The sequence below is a fragment of the Procambarus clarkii genome, chromosome 76, assembly GCF_040958095.1.
Source record: "Procambarus clarkii isolate CNS0578487 chromosome 76, FALCON_Pclarkii_2.0, whole genome shotgun sequence".
In the NCBI taxonomy this organism is placed as follows: domain Eukaryota; kingdom Metazoa; phylum Arthropoda; class Malacostraca; order Decapoda; family Cambaridae; genus Procambarus; species Procambarus clarkii.
In genome coordinates, this window is record NC_091225.1 from 3995651 (window position 1) to 4020159 (window position 24509).

General features: G+C 38.7%; 1 protein-coding gene across 1 annotated transcript in view; it reads right to left on the minus strand.

Annotated features, from left to right (window-relative positions):
• The window catches only part of LOC123753353 (uncharacterized), a 180491-nt gene that overhangs the window by 28158 nt on the left and 127824 nt on the right, over positions 1-24509 (minus strand). The window contains exons 11-12 of the mRNA XM_069313779.1: positions 13148-13384; positions 4048-4226 (exon numbers count right to left, since the gene is read on the minus strand). Coding sequence (XP_069169880.1) covers positions 4048-4226; positions 13148-13384 — 416 coding nt within the window. The remainder of the gene's footprint in view (positions 1-4047; positions 4227-13147; positions 13385-24509) is intronic.

Sequence of the window (24509 nt, forward strand, 5' to 3'; positions counted from 1 at the left end):
CTTCAGCCTGAAGTCTCCAAAGGAATTTGTTGACTTGCTGCCGAGAACACGGGCCACAGGAATAAGAGCCTCGTTGGACGTAGAATCTCTGTTTACCAACGTACCATTGGATGAAACAATCGGGATGATAGCCGACAGAGTGTACCGTGATCCGGCCTGTACTCCTCTTGACATACCAGAAAACAGTCTAAGGAAACTACTCCAAGCTTGTACTAAAGAGGCACCCTTCTTGAGCCCGGATGGACACATGTATAAGCAAGTAGATGGGGTCGCCATGGGTTCTCCCCTAGGTGTCCTGTTTGCAAACTTCTACATGGGTACCATCGAGCAAAAAGTCTTAGTCGACATGAACTTGAAACCGGCCATATATTGCAGGTATGTTGACGATATTTTTACACAGGTACCTGATGTCAGACATCTGCAGGAGGTAAAGGAGGCATTTGAGCAGAATTCTGTGTTGCGTTTCACTTACGAGATAGAGAAGGATGGGAAGCTGCCCTTTCTAGATGTAACAGTCATGGAAAGGAGCGAAGTTTTCCACACTGCAGTCTACACTAAGGAAACAAACATAGGAATGTGCCTGAATGCCAACAGTGACTGCCCGGACAGGTACAAGAGGAGTGTTGTTAACGCTTATGTCGACCGTGCCCTCAGCCACAGCTCAGAATGGAAGCAAGTCGACGAAGAACTCTGTAGGGTAAGGCAGGTCCTAGTCAACAACGGCTTCTCCAATGGTTTCGTGGAAGACATCATAAGAAGGAAAGTGAAACGCCATGCAAGCTCTGAAGAAACAACTAACACAACACCTATCCCCCCTATTAGACTATTTTACAGGAACTTCTTTTTCACAGCCCATAAAACGGAGGAAAGGGTCCTGAAAGATCTTGTCAGTAGAAACGTTATCCTTACAGACAAAAATCTGAAGATACAACTGACGATTTACTATAAAACCAGAAAAACGGCCAGCCTACTCATGAGAAACTCTCCAGACACAAAGCAGAACGCTTTAAAAGAGACCAACGTCGTCTATGCCTTCAAATGCCCTCTTGGGGACTGTAAGACTCAAAAAACCCAGTATATAGGCAAGACAACAACATCTCTTTCCTGGCGTTTAACGATGCATAAGCAACAGGGCTCCATTAAGGAACATATAATCTCTTCCCACAAACAAACCATCACCAGAGAAATCTTAGCAAACAACACAGAAATCATCGATAGATACAGCGATAGCAGCCGGCTTGACGTTTGCGAGGCACTACACATCAAGAAGTCAACACCAGCAATCAACTGCCAATTAATGCACAACAATATTCTACCCACTTCAAGACTCCGCTCCAATATAGAAGCATCAAGAAATATGGACCAATAGGCTTTCTACAATTACTTCCATTCAATACCCATTGTTTCGTGTTCTGTCTTGTGTTTGAATTCAATACCCATTTAATACCCATTGTTGAAAGTTCGTTTTCACCTCATCCACCTCACTCAAATGTAGATATAAACTCGAAGATGTGCAAAGCTCTATTCAGTTTCAGTTGTGTGTTTGTAAACTAAAGTCTTTGAAAATGTAATAAGTTTTACGAAACGCGCTCAAGTGTCGCGTCAGACTAGAAATAAAAATGAATTTTGGATAATTGATCTTTGAATTACCATCAACAGTGAAAAGAAACGTAAGAAAGATAGAGAAAATTCGTGTTAGAATTATTAATCTTACTTTTTCGGTCATATTTAATAATATATGTCTACAGGAAAGACTGCTACCAAAATATACTAATGTATATATATATATATATATATATATATATATATATATATATATATATATATATATATATACAGAACTCACTTCTCAGCCTACAATGCAAGGCCCGATTTGCCTAATAAGCCAAGTTTTCGTGAATTAATATATTTTCTATAATTTTTTTCTTATGAAATGATAAAGCTACCCATTTCATTTTGTATGAGGTCAATTTTTTTTTATTTGAGTTAAAATTAATGTAGATATAAGACCGAACCTAACCAACCCTACCTAACCTAACCTAACCTATATATATAGGTAAGGTTAGGTTAGGTAGCCAAAAAAAGCTAGGTTAGGTTAGGTTAGGTAGGTTAGGTAGACGAAAAAACATTAATTCATGAAAACTTGGCTTATTAGGCAAATCGGGCCTTGCATAGTAGGCTGAGAAGTGAGTTCTGGCTACTAGGTACGACATATATATATATATATATATATATATATATATATATATATATATATATATATATATATATATATATATATATATATGTATATATATATATGTATATTGTAAAGACTGTAATAAGTTCTATGTTGGGCAAACATCTAAAGATTTGAAATTTAGAATTTCGTAACATAAATACTTTATAAGACATGCTTAATTGTTAAATTTTTGTTCATCTGTCAGAAGATGCTCACCAAATTGATAGGGAGATTGCTTCTTGAATAACGAATATTAAAAGCACTTATAACAGGAACATAATTGAATCTGCTTTGTTAGAGATTACAAAAGAAAGTAATTTGAACATTAGCAGTGGTTTATATAACTTAGATCCATTTTTAACAGATCAATTAAAGTGCGATTTGAGTAGGATCATTGATACACATTTGTCTCACTAATTCATCGTAAATATTTACTATCTCATGCTATTATTATCCATGTTTGGGCCTATTGGTGGGTATGAATAGGAGCTATATCGTATGGGCCAATAGGCCTACTGCAGTTCTTATGCGCCTCATATTTGTGTCCACCTAATTCTCATTCATTTGTCATTGTACCTCACCTCACTCCATCACTCTCTCCTACCTATATATGTCCTGTAAACATATATATACTTGACTTGTAAATCACTCCTTCTGATGATGTATTAATATACGAAAGTACTTAAGGAAATTCCTGTTTCAATTCTTCCTCCGTGGTCTGACATTGTCACATTTTTAATCACGTTTTTATTTTTCGTGATTTACACACATATATGTATATTACGTATATTACAACGAAAAATATATAAAGAATATTAATTTTAACTTAAAAAATTTAATTTAATACAAAAATATTGCTCATTATTAATATAAGAAAATAGATATAAAACGCCTCTCTCATAAGAAAATTTACTAACGAATGCAGATACACGAAGGCTCACAACCACGCACACACTTAATTCTAGATTAATATGGTAAAATATAACACATAGTTGTCAAAAACACAGCCATAACCCATGCACAGACATGTCTTCACACGACCTTCTCACTTGCATAGATGGGACTGGATACAAAGTTAACTAACTCAGAGTACAAAGACTCGAGGAGACCCCTGGATGTAATTTGTAGAACTTATGAAAATAATAAATCAACTATAATGGGGCCTTATAACATTGACTTTTCATTTAAAAAATAGTTAGGTGGCATATGAGAAGAACAGAGGTCTGATGAACATCTCCCACTATAATGTACAACTTTCTTAAATAGTTACATCCTGTCCGATCATTTCAGCGTTAAATTTTATCGAAGCTGTATGATGCTGAGACTGCTGAAAACCAGAGAGTATTATATAAGAACGCAGTAGGCTACATTAGATGAAGTTTTCAATTTCATTATTCTATAATTTCCGATCTGTAATGTGAAGATTATTATTGAGTCACTTTATAATTAATTTCTGAAGCTTTTCTTAGGCAATGTGATTATTTTAGCCAATTTGAAACTAAATCCACAAATACTTTTTATTTTACGTAGGTACGGATGACGAATTGTTATCATGCAAATGTTCTGAAATATTAATGAAATCAAAATTGTTGGCATTACATATATATGCGAATTAAGCACTTTAAAAATACATTAATTATTAAAAAAGGTGGCTTGGATATTTGATTCTAGTCCATGTTCAGATGACTGAAAAAGACAAGTGGGCCACAAGGCCAGAACAAATGTCCTGTCATATTGATTAGAGAAGATGGATGATACAGTCAACCACACAATACAATGATCATGTTCTCCTGGGAGTTAACACAACACCGAAACCAATAAATTACCTAAACCCCAATCCAAAGGACAAAAATATTGCAATTTCATTTTTGCTGATGTAGAAGGGTGTTTGTCCCTGTTTGTCGGCGTAACGGGAGGCTACAGTGATGCTGATGAAGTGCTTGCTGCTTAGGAAAGAGTACCCGCCTTTCTTCACCTTCTCCAGCGCCTCCGTTATCGTCAATGCCTGAAGGGTAGAATTTTGAATGATAAATGTTTATTTCCACAATATCTTTTATATAAAACAAATAAGTTGAACTTGAATCTGAATAAAAGACATTAATAGTAGTCTTCGGAGAAATTGAATGCAGTTTTTCTAAAGATAATTGTCTTATATTATGAAAGGATATCAAATGTAAGCAGTACGCATTATATGCTCTAGGTTAGTTGCATTCAAATAATGCTGAAATGATTTGTATAATTTTTGTGCTACTGCTACGATTGTCAGCAAAGCGGTTATGTTCAGAGCCACCCCTCCCTCTCCCTACCTTGACTTCAGACTTCCAAAGCTATTACGTTATTGTTAGGGAAACCGAGTGTGTTCACCCTTCTCTTCCATCTCCCGCATCAACGGAATTATGCAAAAAGTGAAAACTAGATACAGTAGTTTGATGAAGCTTTGGTGGTTTGTCTAATGGATGTCAGTGGTGAGTAGGTTAATAAGACAAGCACAAAATTCTTTTGATCATTCACCATGTTCCCCTATGACTATGTTTCTTCCAGTTTTAGGGAAGAATCCAGTACTCGTGTTGGACTAGTCTAACAATCCATTGGTAAACAGGTCAAACTTAACATGTACTTCTGAGATTCACCGAACATGTTTTAAACTTGTCTGTCTTTATAGTAAAAGTTGTTCAAATTCCACCCGACTAATATATTAATTTATGACTTACATGAGTCAGCTATTTGCATTTGAGAGCTAAAGTGACACTTAAGCATTTCTTATTAGCCAATTTAAATGCATTTATTTGATTAAAGAGTTAAATTACGAACTACATACATATATATATATATATATATATATATATATATATATATATATATATATATATATATATATATATATATATATATATATATATATATATATATGTATATCACGAAAATAAACACGTGATTAAAAATGTAATTGTAAGATGTAATTAAAGATGTATTAATATACGAAAGTACTTAAGGAAATTCCTGTTTCATTTTTCCTCCGTGGTCTGACATTGTCATATATATATATATATATACATATAGGGGGTACCACCTCTGGTGCAATTATAGGGACCCACAGCCTCAGAGAAGGGAACACAGAGCATTTAGGGAAAAACTTGCCATTTAACTCTGAATACGTAAGAGTGTTCGCTTCTCCTACCACCCCCCTTTTTTATGGTGTACACATTATTATGCAAGGTTATACAGTTACATATCTGATTTTATACCAAAAATTAACATTAAGAGGACACAAAAAAAAGTTCGCTTCCTAGAGGCTGTAGATTTCCTCGAACTCCTCCGACGCCGGGCAGGAACCGAGGATGCAGCGAGCATTTCCCTTCTGGATCGCGACACTGAGGCGCTGAAAGAAAAAACTTGCTGCTCTAGGGGTCTCTTGTGGTGTCAATGAGCTTGGAACCAAGATCCTTAAGAAACTTCTTGCACTCTCTCCCCATGGGCCTAGGGTCTCAGACCCTATTGAAACGAAGTTGTACCGATGATCTAATTGCCTTTACTTGGCTGACTTCTCTCTTTCTCTGCGTGTTGCCGCGGCTCCTGCTGCGCCGGCAGAGAGGTTGATGTATGTGGTTGCCAGGGTGGATACACAAGTATAGTCCCATGCCAACTGTCTGCCACCCTTCCACGGTCGCAGTGTGATTCCGTCTGGTCGGCCGGCCAAGCTAACAGAGTCACGGTTCAGTAGGTTGCGGGGCTCTCTCTCCGCTGGACACTGAGCAGAGGCAAGGCTTCTTTTAATGATGTCATTGACTTCGTCGTGTCTAGTGTGCCAACCACCAGATTTTCCACACTGCAGGCCATGCAATCCATATTCGGCCTATATATATATATATATATATATATATATATATATATATATATATATATATATATATATATATATATATATATATATATATATATATATATATATATATATATATATATATGCAACAATGATCACAAAAACACTGATCCAAGTATGCAGAATAACCACATGTGAAAAATAGAAAATGCTTAACGCGTTTTCGGCTAATTCGCCTTCATCAGAGCAAAGTAGAATTGATTCTACTTTGGTCTGATGAAGGCGAATTAGCCGAAAACGCGTTAAGCATTTTCTATTTTTCACATGTGGTTATTCTGCATATATATATATATATATATATATATATATATATATATATATATATATATATATATATATATATATATATATATATATATATATATATATATATTTGGAGGAGTTCTCCAAAACTCATTTTCGTACACCAAACTTAACATGTACTTCTGAGATTCACCGAACATGTTTTAAACTTGTTTGTCTTAGCCCTCCAAACCCTTACACGAAAATGAGTTTTGGAGAACTCCTCTTTCAGCTAAGCCCTGATGCTTGGAAAATACTTAGAGGGATAGAAGGCTTAAACCAGAAGATAGTAAATACTAAATATGCGGTCATGAGACATATTTAAAAGAAAACCTGTTGCCAGTATATATATATATATATATATATATATATATATATATATATATATATATATATATATATATATATATATATATTTATATATATATATATATATATATATGTGTGTATTATGCAACCCTTCCCCTATCCGCCCCATTCTCCCCTTTATTCGCCCCTTCCCTGTCCCCTCGTCCCTGCCACAAATTCCCCCCCCCCCCCACACATTCCCTCGTCCTTCCCATCATTCCCCACTCCACTGTGCCCTCGTCCTCCCCACCATCAACCAATCACCCCCATTCCTTCGACCTCCCCATCATTCCCCCTCCCCCATCCCCCACTCCCCAGTGCCCTTGTCCTCCCCAATATTCTCCACTCCCCTTCCCCACGTCATCCCCCACTCTCCCGTCCCCTCGTCTTCCCAGCCATTTCCCCCTTCCCCGTCCCCTCATCCTCCCCACCATGCCCCACTTTCCTATCCCCTCGTCCTTCCTGATCATTGCCCACTCCCCCTTTCCCCTCTTCCTCCCTTCCATTATCCCACCCCCCTCCCCCTGTCCCTAGTCGTCCCCACCATCCCTCACTCCCATCCACTTGTCCTACCCACCATTCCTCCCTCCCTCGTACGATGCATTCCTAAATGATCTAATGTTCCATCAAAAAATGGGAACATAAAATGATCTGATGTTGCAATCACTGTAAAATAAGATTAACAGTTAAAAAGATGAAATGAAAAAAAATAAAATTAAAACAATAAACTATGCTCATAAAATGAGCGGTATGGTAAACAACACAGCTCAATTCCAACGCAATGTCACACAAAATAATTAAATAAAAATGGAAATATATTGATATCTATGAAAATTAATTTTATCAATGCAATTGGAAACATTGAAATGGAATCATAACATATATAGTATAGAGTGTGTTGCATTTACTCCCAACAGATGGTGCTGTTTTTTTTTTTAATTGTTTTTACCTGTCACAGGTGTGGAATCTATATAGTAGGTATATAAAAATACGCGCATATTCGAATGGAACGTTGTATCAAATTTTAAGCAATCAGTAAATAACTTTCTGAGATTACAGCATGTGTTGCTCCTATATCCAACAGATGGCGCTGTTTAAAAAAATGTTTTTACCTATTACAGGTGTCACATGTATATTGTAGGTATATAAAAACACGTAAGTATTGTTACGGTGCCCTCTCCTATGTCTTTCGTTTGCCGGCTTAAAGAGTCATATCAGCTCTCCCTACTGATTCTCTGAGGTTCAGGGAGTCTATTGATATATGTGGCGACCAGTCCGGCTGCCAGTTAAAGGAGAACGTTACATTATAAGTTGTAAGTAAGGGGAAATTGGCGCCCTGATATAAAATGAAGGAGTATCCCCTACTGCAGATATGACGTTTTGGAAGGGACACTAGCCGATTTAGGTCGCGGGCGACCAATCAGGGCCCGCCATGACGTCACCGAGTGCCCCGGGCGGCGCCAACGTCAGAGTTGACCTGACCTTGGAAGCGAGAAGACGCACCTCGGTCAGCTCTATAGAATTAGAGGCTCAACAAGCCTTTCTTAGTGGATTAGTGCTGGCTATCGCAGCCCATCTGATGTATTGGAGACCCCGCACTTCTGGGAAGCAAAAAGGAACCAAGTTTATTGAGCAAAAGAGTGCCAAACTTGGAAAATATTCGGCGACGACGCTGAGCGGCGACGCTGGACGTTGAGGGCCTGGAAAGGTGTGGCGGGCAAGCCTAGCTGTGACCGGGTCACATCCACTGAGGGTTTTGGAAGGACGACACCGTGCCTAGGACAAGGAGCAACGCCTTGTGGAAGGGGCGAGTGTGGGAAAATAGTGATTAGCTCAGCGCCCATCGATGAACCAGGATTGGGGTAGCTGAATCTCAGGGATTGGAACGGCGACGACGCGAAGGCTCCACGACACCTGAGGACCTGTGGAACGTTCCTGGATCGTCAAGGATCGACGCAGGAAGCGTGGGAACCTCACACCATCGAGGGACAGGCATCGTGAGCCAGGAATGTAAGGTAGATCATTTTCCCTCCCATTACCTATTGTGTGAGTAGGCTAGATAGGCCACAATATTTACTTATGTATGTGGCAATAGGACATTAATACTTTAGTAGTAGAATAGGCTGCAAGGCAGCTTGTGTCCAGGACTGTCAGAGGGGACAGTGTGTATGGATGGCAGGACAGTGAAGAAGAGGCGCCGACGTGGTTAAGAGGCCCTCCTGTGAGAGAGTGTGGGACTCCTGTCTTTCTGCCCAGTTGAAGGAGTGTTGGAGGTCGTGGAAGAAGAGGCTGACGATCTCCAGACTTATTATCCTTATTTTCATATTCATGTATTACTTGTGATTGTATGTGTGTTCATGTAATTTGCGTCAGTAAATTCACACATTTTATCACTGTGTTTAAGTGTGCCTCCATTATAATATTTCTCTATGAGCATTCATGAAGGTTATCATAGTACCACCTAGGGAACACTACATTCTCTATAGAAGTTCTTATTGCCTGGAGAGTGGTAAAGACAGCACGGTCTTATATAAAAGTGTACCCTTAGCCATTCGATCAGTATCAGTGCCTGAATGGTGGCAACTAGTAACGTGGTGGCTAGAGAGAGGTAAAGCCACACAGACCTTCCTGGAAGAGTACCCAGGGCCGACAGTCTAGTAGCAGATCTATGGGAGTAGCAATCTTCTGGCTACAAACAATATATAATACACCCACTGAACTGCAATGCTGGGGTGCAGATATAATAACCCAGCTGGCGACCTTGTTAAGAAGATAGAGAAGACAGGCGGGAAAGGACTTCCTGCAACCTTTTTGTCTGGCAGGCAAGATTCAGGGAGGGTATTGTTATAAGGTAAGCCTGAGTCTTCCTTCACTCCTCCACGGGTCTAGGCCGAAACTGTTAACAGCAGTTTCCCCGTGTTTGACTGAAGGGTTTCCAGGGTGAATCAGTGGCACCCCCTTTTGTGGTGGAAGCAAAGACCTGCGGAGGTGGGCATTGTTGGTCCTCTCCTGTGTGACCAAGGAGACTCTGGTAAATCCCGGGAGTCGGAGGGGCTGAGTATTCGGCCTTTTGAGCCCCTAGCAGCTGAGTGCTAGCAGAGCCCCAGCCCACCCCCCGTGACAGTATTCAAATGCAACATTGTATCAAAATTTCAATGAAACCAGTAAAGTTGTTTCGGAGATTTCCGTCACATGAGAACTCACATAAAAAAACAGTTTTTCATAAAAAGCATGTTTTTACCTGTCACAGACGTGACATCTATATAGTAGGTATATAAAAACACGCTCTTATGCAAATGAAACGATGTATAAAAATTTCAAAGCAATCGGTAAAAAACCTTCGGAGATTACAGATTTTCAAGAAACGAACATTTACATTTTTATTTGTATAGACAGCGTGTGTTGCTCTTACGTGAAACAGATGGCGCTATTTTTTTAATAATGTTTTTACCTGTCATAGGTGTGGCATCTACATTTATGCTCTGTACTCGGAATAGTATGGTTGTTTACCATACCGTTTAAAAGTGAACGGTATGGTAAACAACACAGCTCAATTCCAACGCAATGTCACTCGAAATAATTAAATCAAAATGAAAATAAATAGAAATCAATGAAAATTAAATTTATAAATGCAATCAGAAACATTGAAATGGATTTGTAACATAGTTAGTGCAGCGTGTTTGTATTCCAATACAAACAAACCTGGGTATGCATATGGAAATGTCAAGACACACAAGCCTGGAAACCCACTTCAGCCAATCATCAGCCAGATACCCACATCCACGTACAGACTGGCAAAGCGACTCAACGGGTTGCTGACCCCTTATGCCCCTTGCGCCTTCAGCCTGATGTCTCCAAAGGAATTTGTTGACTTACTGCGGGAACACGGGCTGCAGATATAAGAGCCTCGTTGGACGTAGAATCACTGTTGACCAACGTACCTGTGGATGAAATAATCGGGATGATAGCGGACAGAGTGTATCGTGATACGGCCTGTACTCCTCTTGACATACCAAAAAACATTCTAAGGAAACTACGACAAGCTTGTACTAAAGAGGCACCCTTCTTGAGCCCGGATGGGCACATGCATAAGCAAGTAGATGGGGTCGCCATGGGTTCTCCCCTAGGTGTCCTGATTGCGAACTTCTACATGGGTACCATCGAACAGAAGGTCTTAGTCGACATGAACTTGAAACCGGCCATATACTGCAGGTATGTTGACGACATTTTTACACAGGTACCTGATGTCAGACATCTGCAGGAGCTGAAAGAGGCAATTGAGCGGAATTCTATGTTGCATTTCACTTACGAGATGGAGAAGGATGGGAAGCTGCCCTTTCTAGATGTAACAGTCATGAAAGGAGCAGAGGTTTCCACACTGCAGTCTACAATAAGGAAACAAACATAGGAATGTGCCTGAATGCCAACAGTGACTGTCCAGACAGGTACAAGAGGAGTGTTGTTAACGCTTATGTCGACCGTGCTCAGGATGGAAGCAAGTCGATGAAGAACTCTGTAGGGTAAGGCAGGTCCTAGTCAACAACGGCTTCTCCAATGGTTTCGTTGAAGACATCATAAGAAGGAAGGTGAAACGCCATGCAACCTCTGAAGAGACAACTAACACAACACCTGTACCCCCTATTAAACTATATTACAGGAACTTCTTTTCCACAGCTCATAAAACGGAGGAAAGGGTCCTGAAAGATATTGTTAATAGAAACGTTATCCCTACAGACAAAAATCAAAAGATACAATTGACGATTTACTATAAAACTAAAAAAACGGCCAACCTACTCATGAGAAGCTCTCCAGACACAAAGCAGAACGCTTTAAAAGAGACCACGTCGTCTATGCCTTCAAATGCCCACTTGGGTATTGTAAGCCTCAAAGAACTAAGTATATAGGCAAGACAACAACATCACTTTCCAGGCGATTAACGATGCATAAGCAACAGGGCTCCATTAAGGAACATATAATCTCTTCCCACAACCAGACCATCACCAGAGAAGTCTTAACAAACAACACAGAATTCATCGATAGATACAGCGATAGCAGGCGGCTTGATATCTGCTAGGCACTACACATCAAGATGTCAACACCAGCAATCACCATCCAATTAATGCACAACTATATTCTACCCACTTCAAGACTCCGCACCAATATAGAAGCATCAAGAAATATGGGCCAATATGCCCTTTGCAGTTACTTCCATTCTTCCCTTTAATTTACCCAATTTATACCCATTGCACCGTGTTCTGTCTTGTGTTGAAAGTTTTGTTCACCTCATCCAAAACTGTTGTAACATATCACCTCACCCAAATGCGGGTATATAGGATGAAAGCTGCTTAAATGGTAGCATAGTAGAACTCTGTTTAGTGTTTGCAGGTTATAGTTGTGTGTGTGTAGACTAAAGTCTTTGAGAATTAAATAAGTTATTACGAAACGCGTTCAAGTGTCTCATCAGACTAGAAATAAAAATGAATTTTGGAGAATTGATTTTTCATTTACCATCGACAGTGAAATGAAACATAAGAAATATTGAGAAAATTCGTGTTAGAATTATTAATCTTACTTTTTCGGTCATATTTAATAATATATGTCTACAGGAAAGACTGCTACCAAAATATACTAATGTATATATATATATATATATATATATATATATATATATATATATATATATATATATATATATATATATATATATATATATATATATATATATATGTCGTACCTAGTAGCCAGAACGCACTTCTCAGCCTACTATGCAAGGCCCGATTTGCCTAATAAGCCAAGTTTTCCTGAATTAATATAATTTCTCTAATTTTTTTCTTATGAAATGATAAAGCTACCCATTTCATTATGTATGAGGTCAATTTTTTTTATTGGAGTTAAAATTAACGTAGATGTATGACCGAACCTAACCAGCCCTACCTAACCTAACCTAACCTATGTTTATAGGTTAGGTTCGGTTAGGAACCCGAAAAAGTTAGGTTAGGTTAGGTTAGGTAGTCGAAAAAACATAAATTCATGAAAACCTGGCTTATTAGGCAAATCGGGCCTTGCATAGTAGGCTGAGAAGTGCGTTCTGGCTACTAGGTACGACATATATATATATATATATATATATATATATATATATATATATATATATATATATATATATATATATATATATATATATATATATATATATATATATATATATATATATATATATATAAGTCAGTCAAGTACAGGCAATTAGATCAAAGTAAGGCAATTAGTATATTTTGGTAGCAGTCTTTCTTGTGAACATATATTATTAAATATGACCGAAAAAGTAAGATTAATAATTCTAACACGAATTTTCTCAATATTTTTATACTGTTTTTGATGAAGGTTTTCAACAGGCATCTGTTACAAAGTGTACTGACCTGCATTTTTCTGTATATCTCCTTTACGACAGGGTCGGATTGCTTGGTGAAATACAGGACAATTACACCATTTAAGATATAAGATTCTATGCCCCACTTCCAGTTGTCCCGAGATACGAGGTCCTCGAAGGTTTCCGGGGGTGTGGTCTTGCCCACGATCGTCAAGTGTGCCATTAGTGAGGAGCTATATCCTGTGATCATGACCACACAGAACACCAGCCACGTCCCCACCAACACCTGGTAAAGTGAAGTCATCATTCGTAAGAGAACACAGTGTAATGGTTTAAATATAGCATGGTCCCACCAACACCTGGTAAAGTGAAGTCATCAGTCGTAAGAGAACACAGTGTAATGGTTTAAATATAGCATGGATACTTCATTCCTTGGTTGTGGCACCCCAGAAAACATATGGCATAACTACAACGTTTTTAAAAATTATATCATTGTTACAATGTTATAGTAATATTTAAAATGTTGTGGAATCGTTTTGTGTTTGCTGACTTGGTAACTACTACCCAACATGATGGTGCCCGCTAGGCAGTTACTAGCCATATCATGGTGCCCGCTAGACAGTTACTTGCCACATCATGGTGTCTGTTTGTTAGCCATCACAGTGCTCACTAGGTCGCTATTAGCCAATTACATGGAGCTCTCTAGGTCGCTCATTGCCACTTTATAGGGCTCGTTAGCTATATACTAGCCAACAACAACCTCATTTATCCTGACCTTATACCCAAAGAAATAACATTAATGTGATATATATCAATGAGAGCATCAACTTACGTATGACCCCCAATATGATTAATATATATATATATATATATATATATATATATATATATATATATATATATATATATATATATATATATATATATATATATATATATATATATATATATATATATATATATATATGTATATATATATATGCACAGACTACCCTGTTCCAGTAGCTGAAGTTTATAACTTTTTAGACACTCAACCCACCAGGGGACTCGAACACTGGCCAACAAGGTGGCAGTTGCACGCTGTATCCACTACACCATACTTCAAAGCCATAAGAGAGGTAGCAATTCTGGGGTATTTAACCAACCAGAACTCCAATCCTCTCCCAGGCAATGAGATAGTGTGGGACCCCCGGTGCTCTTTCATCAAGCCCTGTTATATGGGTAAACTCAGTGCCAAATGCTTAATGCACAGACTACCCTGTTCCAGTAGCTGAAGTTTATAACTTTTTAGACACTCAACCCACCAGGGGACTCGAACACTGGCCAACAAGGTGGCCAATTCTATAGTAATTCACTTCTTTTCTTCTCCTTGAAATTACGAAAATGAGTTTTGGAGAACTCCTATTTCAGCTAAGCACTGATGCTAAGAAAATAGTTAGAGGGATAGAAGCTCTAAATCAAAAGATAGTAAATACAGAATATGCGGTCATATTCAATGAAACATGTTTGAAAGAAAACCTGATGCGAGTATACACCAATATATATATATATATATATATATATATATATATATATATATATATATATATATATATATATATATATATATATATATATATATATATATATATAGATATATATATATATATATATATATTAATGTGAGGACAATATACAACTGAAAACTCACACCCCAGAAGTGACTCGAACCCATACTCATACCAGTTGTACATACCAGTTGCGTTGCTCCTGGGAGTATGGGTTCGAGTCACTTCTGGGGTGTGAGTTTTCAGTTGCATATTGTCCTGGGGACCATTCAGGCTTGTTCGCATTTGTGTTCCTCACGTGTGCCCCAAAGAATGAGGTGATTTGGTAAAATGCTATGCCCAAGATTACTATCCGAGTGCCGGCGGTGGGGTGGTTCAAATAGCCTCGGCTATCACCTCATTTTGTCCAGTCGTGATGGTCAAGTGGATTAAGGCGTCTTGTACATACCAGTTGCGTTGCTCCTGGGAGTATGGGTTCGAGTCACTTCTGGGGTGTGAGTTTTCAGTTGCATATTGTCCTGGGGACCATTCAGGCTTATTCGCATTTGTGTTCCTTACGTGTGCCCCAAAGAATGAGGTGATTTGGTAAAATGCTATGTCCAAGATTACTATCCGAGTGCCGGCGGTGGGGTGGTTCAAATAGCCTCGGCTATCACCTCATTTTGTCCGGTCGTGATGGTCAAGTGGATTAAGGCGTCTTGTACATACCAGTTGCGTTGCTCCTGAGAGTATGGGTTTGAGTCACTTCTGGGGTGTGAGTTTTCAGTTGCATATTGTCCTGGGGACCATTCAGACTTGTTCGCATTTGTGTTCCTCACGTGTGCCCCAAAGAATGAGGTGATTTGGTAAAATGCTATGCCCAAGATTACTATCCGAGTGCCGGCGGTGGGGTGGTTCAAATAGCCTCGGCTATCACCTCATTTTGTCCGGTCGTGATAGTCAAGTGGATTAAGGCGTCTTGTACATACCAGTTGCGTTGCTCCTGGGAGTATGGGTTCAAGTCACTGTCACGTGGTCCTCATGAGGCCGAGTTGAATTGGGCGCCGATTCTAACATCGAATCCGGATTATCATTCCCGTTGATTTTAATTAACTCCACACTTAAGACCCAAGGTTATACGTTACTAGTATTATACGTTACTAGTTATACGTTACTAGTATCAAGCCCCAAAGTTATTGATTAGCATGATCGATCCAGACCTCGATCATTGCTCGGTGTTGCAAGGTCGGGTGGTGGCAGCGTAAAGGCGACCCTAGGGTTTTGCTAGTAGTCTACGTGACGTCATATGGGTTGTAGAATCTCAAGTCGGTAATCGGCTTGAGACCACGTGGCGTGGGGTCGGACCAAGTGAAAGTTTTGGGGTCCCTTGGTAGAGAACAAAAGTTAAAATACGGGTAGAGGGAGAGTAAAAATCAGGAAAGATCTTTCGAGAACCCCCCCCCCCCTCCCCATGTTACATAATTTGCACAACGTTTCGAACCTCCATGGTTCATTCTCAAGTGAAAAGTGCTTTCAGGTTTGGTTGATTTTATACCTGCACTGGGTCAGGTAATAAGACAATAATGGTGAAAACATGGGGGGGATACATAAGGGATAAAGGGGGGGGGGTGAAACAGAAGAACATGAATAGAGGTAACTGCGGAGGGTCTATTGGCCCATACGAGGCAGCTGCTATCTACTTACAAAGATTAATCAAGTGTAATTGGAATGTTATGTTGAACAGTGTCTTCTGTGTTGACATCGTTATGTTCTGGTCTTGTCCTTATTCTCATGGTGGGTAGAGTAAATAGTTCCGTAATTTGGGTGTTCATGGTAGGTTGTTCTATTCTTATGTGAATTGCTTCAAGAATTTGTAATCTTCTTGCATCTTGGGTTTTGTCTATTATACAGGTATTTTTGTTCAACATTTCTCTTGTTAGGGTGATGTCAGGGGCTTGTCTCATGTGATTCCTAGGGGCACCGGATTGAAGATGGCATGTCAAACGCCTCGTCAGCTTGGTCGACGTCATATCTATGACCTATGTACTTAGATTGAAGGTTACATCCTTCGTGGGGGCAAGTGTACATGTATACAACGTTTGACTGCTGTAGAGGGTTCTCCGTCGGCTTCGGGCTATTTTTGATAAGGAGTTCGGAAGTCTTCTTGGTTTTGTAGAATATTATCAGGTTTATGTTTTGATTAGGAGTAATGCTTTTTACTCCTTTACGGATTATTTTTTTCATTATTCTTTCCTCTTTTATATGTTCACTGTGTATGGTTGATTTGTAATATAATTTTATTGGAGGTATTGTGGTTTCTGTTCTGGGTTCAGGATTATACCAACAGTCCAAGTGTCATCTTATAGCAGCGTTTATTTCCCCGTTGCTATATCCGTTGTTCACCAATACCTGAGTTTCTCTTTCAAACTCTCTACTCACGTTGTTCCATTCTGAGCAGTGGGTAAGCGCTTGACGAATATAAGCATTGAGAACACTGGCTTTGTATCTTTGGGGGCACTCACTTCTACCGTTCAGGCATAATCCTATGTTGGTGGGCTTAGTATATACGTTGGTGCTTAAAGAGGTTTCTATTTTTGTTATTAGTACATCCAAGAATGGCAGACTGTTATTTTCACTATTTTCATGTGTAAATCGGAGTACTGACTCTCTCTCTAGATGGCTTTTTAGATCAATTAGTTCATCTAAGTCTTTTACTATTACGAATATGTCATCTACATAACGGCAATATACAGTTGGTTTTTGTCTGCTACTGAAGACTCTGTCCTCGATGGTTCCCATGAATCGGAGTCAGTACTCCGATTTACACATGAAAATAGTGAAAATAACAGTCTGCCATTCTTGGATGTACTAATAACAAAAACAGGAACCTCTTTAAGGTGAAGGTGATTGGTTCGATTCACTTCTGGGGTGTGACTTTTCAGTCGCATATAGTCCTGAGGACCATTCAGGCTTGTTTGCATTTGTGTTCCTCACGTGTGCCCCAAAGAATGAGGTGATTTGATAAAATGCTATACCCAAGATTACCATCCGAGTGCTGGCGGGGAAGTGGTTCAAATAGCTTCGGCTATCACTTCCTTATTGTCCGGTTGTGATGGTCAAGCAGATTAAGGCGTCCTGTAGATACCAGTTGGGTTGCTCCTGGGAGTATGGGTTCGAGTCACTTCTGGGGTGTGAGTTTTCAGTCGCATATAGTCCTGGAAACCATTCAGGCTTGTTCGCATTTGTGTTCCTCACGTGTGCCCCAAAGAATGAGGTGATTTGATAAAATGCTATGCCCAAGATTACTATCCGAGTGCCGGCGAGGAAGTGGTTCAAATAGCTTCGGCTATCACTTCCTTATTGTCCGGTCATGATGGTCAAGCAGATTAAGGCGTCCTGTAGATACCAGTTGCGTTGCTCCTGGGAGTATGGGTTCGAGTCACTTCTGGGGTGTGAGTTTTTATTTGCGTATAGTCCGGGGGACCATTCAGGCGTGTTCATATTTGTGTTCCTCACGTGTGCCCCAAAGAATGAGATGATTTGATAAAATGCTATGCCCAAGATTACCATCTGAGTGCCGGCGGGGAAGTGGTTCAAATAGCTTCGGCTATCACTTCCTTATTGTCCGGTTGTGATGGTCAAGCGGATTAAGGCGTCCTGTAGATACCAGTTGCGTTGCTCCTGGGATTATGGGTTCGAGTCACTTCTGGGGTGTGAGTTTTCAGTCGCATATAGTCCCGGGGGACCATTTAGGCTTGTTCGCATATATATATATATATATATATATATATATATATATATATATATATATATATGCAACAATGATCACAAAAACACTGATCCAAGTATGCAGAATAACCACATATGAAAAATAGAAAATGCTTAACGCGTTTTCGGCTAATTCGCCTTCATCAGAGCAAAGTAGAATGAGGATAAGATTGCTGATCAGACCTTTATATCCGCCTGGGCAGATCACCTGACCACCAAAAATAAGTGGAGGAAAGGAATTATAAGAAAGAAGGTAATTGCAGAAGGCCTATTGGCCCATACAAGGCAGCTCCTATTAATATCTCCAAGTGCCATACGTGTTTAAATGATTGCTATATTGTTTTGACGTGCTATATTGAGGCTTAAATAGGGATCCAACTTGTACATACCGGGGCTCACATTAAGGCTGTTGTTACAATGTTTGATCAGAGCAGACTCGATCACGTTTCGTTCAACAAAATCCTTACTTTTAACAATACATTTTGCCCCTGTGAAGTCGATAGAATGATTACATAAACTGGAATAAATATATATATATATATATATATATATATATATATATATATATATATATATATATATATATATATATATATATATATATATATATATATATATATATATATATATATATATATATATATATATATATATATATATATATATATATATATATATATATATATATATATATATATATATATATATATATATATGTCGCACCTAGTAGCCAGAATGCACTTCCCAGCCTACTATGCAAGGCCCGATTTGCCTAATAAGCCAAATTTTCATGAATTAATATATTTTCTCTAATTTTTTTTCTTATGAAATGATAAAGCTACCCATTTCATTATGTATGAGGTCAATTTATTTTTTATTGGAGTTAAAATTAACGTAGATATATGACCGAACCTAACCAACCCTACCTAACCTAACCTAACCTATCTTTATAGGTTAGGTTAGGTTAGGTAGCCGAAAAAGTTAGGTTAGGTTAGGTTAGGTTAGGTAGGTTAGGTAGTCGAAAAACAATTAGTTCATGAAAAATTGGCTTATTAGGCAAATCGGGCCTTGCATAGTAGGCTGATAAGTGCGTTCTGGCTACTAGGTACGACATATATATATATATATATATATATATATATATATATATATGTACATATATATATATATATATGTACATATATATATATATATATATGTATATATATATATATATATATATATATATATATATATATATATATAAATATATATATATATATATATATATATATATATATATATATATATATATATATAACTGAAAACTCACACCCCAGAAGTGACTCGAACCCATACTGCCAGGAGCACACTGCTGGCGTACAGGACACCTTAACCACTCGACCAAACATGACCGGTCAAAAGAGGATGGTAGCCGAGGCTATTTCCATCTTCCCGCGGCACTCGGTTGGTAATCTTGGGCATGGTATTTGTTTGGTCAGGTGGTTAAGGTGTCCTGTACGCCAGCAGTGTGCTCCTGGCAGTATGGGTTCGAGTCATCTCTGGGGTGTGAGTTTTCAGTTGCATATAGTCCTGGGGACCATTCAGGCTTGTTTGCATATATATATATAATAATAACAATTCTTTGAAATTCATTTTTTAATTGTCTAATGCCTGAACGCGTTTCGTAATTCGTATTACATTTTTGCCACTTTGCTGCTGCTTTGAGTTCAGGGGACAGTATGGTGCTTCTGTAGTTACCTCGAAACTTTCCTACTTCTGCAATAAGTTCTGCTTGCAAGGTGTCTTTAGAGGTCACCTTCTTCTCCTTCTCGAGGTCGAATATATCGTCCAATAGGATCTCCAACTCCACTTTCCGGGCCATCTCACTCGGTTTGGACATAACGTGACAGTTTATACCCAGATTCAAGAGAGTAATTTGGCCCTCAGTGAGGTTGATTCCAGCAAGGTTTACGAAGCTATCTCTGGGTCGTGGAATCGCCACAGGTCCTCCAAAGTTTCGTGGAATCGCCACAGGTCCTCCAAAGTTTCGTGGAATCGCCACAGATCCTCCAAAGTTTAGTGTTGTCAATTTCCTCGAGAAGGAAAAGAAGGTGACCACTAAAGACACCTTGCAAGCAGAACTTATTGCAGAAGGAGGAAAGTTTCGAGGTAACTACAGAAGCACCATACTGTCCCCCGAACTCAAAGCGGCAGCTAAGTGCCTTCGTGAGAACAAGGAGAGAGTCATTAAGCGAGGTGACAAGTCGCCAATATACGTCATTCTTAAAAAAGACGAATATCTGACAAAAATGAACCTCATGCTCTCTGATCAAACTAAATTCCAAAGGGTAACGAAGGACACTACAGCCGAATTGAAAACGAAGGTAAACAGATTGATCGAAACTATGAACGCCAAGAAATCCGGACTCCACCTGCCAAAAGTTGTTGGGAATACAAACCTGGGTATGCCAATGGAAATGTCAAGATCCACAAGCCGGGAAACCCTCTTTGGCCAATCATCAGCCAGATACCCACACCCACGTACAGACTGGCTAAGCGACTCAATGGGTTGCTGACTCCTTTTGTACCCTGTGCTTTCAACTTGAAGTCTCCAAAGGAATTTATCGACTTACTGCGCGGAGCACGGGCCATTGGGAAATGAGCCTCGTTGGATGTGGAGTCACTATTTATCAGAGTACCTGTGAACGAGACAATCGGGATGATAGCAGACAGAGTGGATCGTGACCCGGCTTGCACTCCTCTTGACATGCCAGAAAGCATACTGAGGCAACTACTCCAAGCCTGCACTAAAGAGACACCCTTCGTGAGCCCAGATAGGCACATGTACGGAGACAAACAGTCTCCGTGGTGCAGTGGTAAGACACTCGCCTGGCGTTCCGCGAGCGCTATGTCATGGGTTCGTATCCTGGCCGGGGAGGATTTACTGGGCGCAATTCCTTAACTCCTCTGTTTAACGCAACAGTAAAATGTGTACTTGGATGAAAAAACGATTCTTCGCGGCAGGGGATCGTATTCCAGGGACCTGCCCGAAACGCTACGCGTACTAGTGGCTGTACAAGAATGTAACAACTCTTGTATATATCTCAAAAAAAAAAAAAAAAAAAAAAAAAAAAAAAAAAAAAAAAAAAAAAAAAAAAAAAAAAAAAAAAAAAAATGTATAAACAAATAGATGGGGTCGCCATGGGTTCTCCCCTAGGTGTCCTGTTTGCGAACTTCTACATGGGCACCATCGATCAGAGGGTCTTAGTTGACATGGGCACCATCGATCAGAGGGTCTTTGTTGACATGGGCTTGAAACCCGCCATATACTGCAGGTATGTTGACGACATTTTTACACAGGTACCTGATGACAGATGTCTGCAGCAGCTGAAGGAGGCATTTGAGCAGAATTCTGTGTTGAGTTTCACGTACGCGATGGAGAACAATGGGAAGCTGCCCTTTCTGGATGTAACAGTCACGGAAAGGAGCGTAGGCTTCTACACTGCAGTCTACACCAAAGTAACAAACATAGGAATGTGCCTCAATGCCAACAGTGACTGCCCGGACAGGTACAAGAGGAGTGTTGTCAATGCTTACGCCGACCGTGCTCTAAGCCACAGCTCAGGATGGAAAGAAGTCGATGAAGAACTCTGTAGGGTAAGGCAGGTCCTAGTCAACAACGGCTTCTCTAACGGTTTCGTTGAAGACATCTTAAAAAGAAAGGTAAAACGCCGTGCAACTTCTGAAGAGTCAACCAACAGACCAATTGTACCCCCAATTAGACTATTTTACAGGAACTTCTTTTCGACGGCTCGTAAAACGGAGGAAAGGGTCCTGAAAGATATTGTTCATAGGAACGTCATCCCTACAGACAAAAATCAGAAAATACAATTGATAATTTATTATAAAACCAAAAAAAAACGGCACTCATGAAAAACTCGCCAGACACCAAGCAGAACGCTTTGAATGAGACCACCGTTGTCTATGCCTTTAAATAGTCACTTGGGAACTGTAAGCCCCAAAGAACTCAGTATATAGGCAAGACAACAACGTCTCTTTCTAGGCGACTAACAATGCATAAGTAACTGGGAGCCATCAAGGAACACATAATCACTTCTCATAAACATGACCATCCACCAAAGAAATCTTAACAAACAACACAGAAATCATCGATAGGTGCGACGATAGCAGACGGCTTGAGATCAGCGAGGCACTACACATCAAAGTCAACACCAGCAATCAACAGCCATTTAATGCACTCCTACTTCAAGACCCCGAACCAATATGGAAGCAGCAAGAGGAAGTATGGGCCAATGGACCTTTTGCAGTTACTTCCATTCATATTTTACCTTATCCAATTTATACCAATTGTTTCGTTTTCTGTGCTGGGTTTGTCACCTAACCCAAAACTTTTGTAACATATCACCTCATCCAATAGAGTATAAGTACAAAGAATTGGTAAGTAAATTATGTCTATGAAAATGTAATACGAATTACGAAACGCGTTCAGGCGTCAGACAATTAAAATATGAATTTCGGTGAATTGTTATTTTTATTACCACCTACAGTGAAGAAAAACATAAGAAATATTGAGATGATTCGTGTTAGAATTATTTATCTTACCTTTTCGGTCATATTCAACAACATATGTCTACAAGAAAGAGTCTCAGGAAAGAAGGTTAGAGGAAAGAATTAATTAGGTTAATTGGGCTTTGCATAGTAGCCTGAGTACTGCGTTCTGGCTACTAGGTACGACATATATATATATATATATATATATATATATATATATATATATATATATATATATATATATATATATATATATATATTATTATTAAATATGACCGAAAAAGTAAGATTAATAATTCTAACACGAATTTTCTCAATCTTTCGTACATTTCTTTTCACTGTTGGAGGTAAATCAAAAATCAATTCTCCAAAAATCTTGTTCTGTCTTGTGTTGATGAAATTAATACCCTATTAATGCCACCTCACCCCATCCACCTCACTAAAATGTAGATATAAAATCGGAGATGCGTAAGTTCTATTCAGTTGTGTATTTGTAAACTAAAGTCTTTGAAAATGTAATAAGTTTTACGAAACGCGCTCGCGTCGCGTCATACTAGAAATAATAATGAATTTTGGAGAATTGATTTTTGATTTACCTCCAACAGTGAAAAGAAATGCACGAAAGATTGAGAAAATTCGTGTTAGAGTTATTAATCTTACTTTTTCGGTCATATTTAATAATATATGTCTACAGGAAAGACTGCTACCAAAATATACTAATATATATATATATATATATATATATATATATATATATATATATATATATATATATATATATATATATATATATATATATATATATATATATATATATATATATATATATATATGTGTGTGTGTGTGTGTATATATGTCGTACCTAGTAGCCAGAACACGCTTCTCGGTCTATTATGCAAGGCCCGATTTGCCTAGTAGGCCGAGAGATTTTCTTTATTTTCAATAAATTGCTTCCAATTAACTTATTTGAATTATTATTATTGCATTATATAAAGAACATAAATTATTGAGCTAATTGTGTGTTTAGGTTAGGTTCAGATAGGTTAGGTTAGGTTAGGTAGGGTTGGTTAGGTTCGGTCATATATCTACTTTAGTTTTAACTGAAATTTAAAAAAAAAATAACTTATACATAATGAAATGGATAGCTTTATCATTTCATAAGAAAGAAATATTAAAAAATATATAAATTCAGAAAAATTCTACTTATTAGGCAAATTAGTCCTTGAATAGTAGGCCGAGTACGACGTTCTTGCTACTAGGTACAACATATATATATATATATATATGTACTCACCTAGTTGTGTTTGCGGGGGTTGAGCTCTGGCTCTTTGGTCCCGCCTCTCAACTGTCAATCAACAGGTGTACAGGTTCCTGAGCCTATTGGGCTCTGTCATATCTACACTTGAAACTGTGTATGGAGTCAGCCTCCACCACATCACTTCCTAATGCATTCCATTTGTCAACCACTCTGACACTAAAAAAGTTCTTTCTAATATCTCTGTGGCTCATTTGGGCACTCAGTTTCCACCTGTGTCCCCTAGTGCGTGTGCCCCTTGTGTTAAA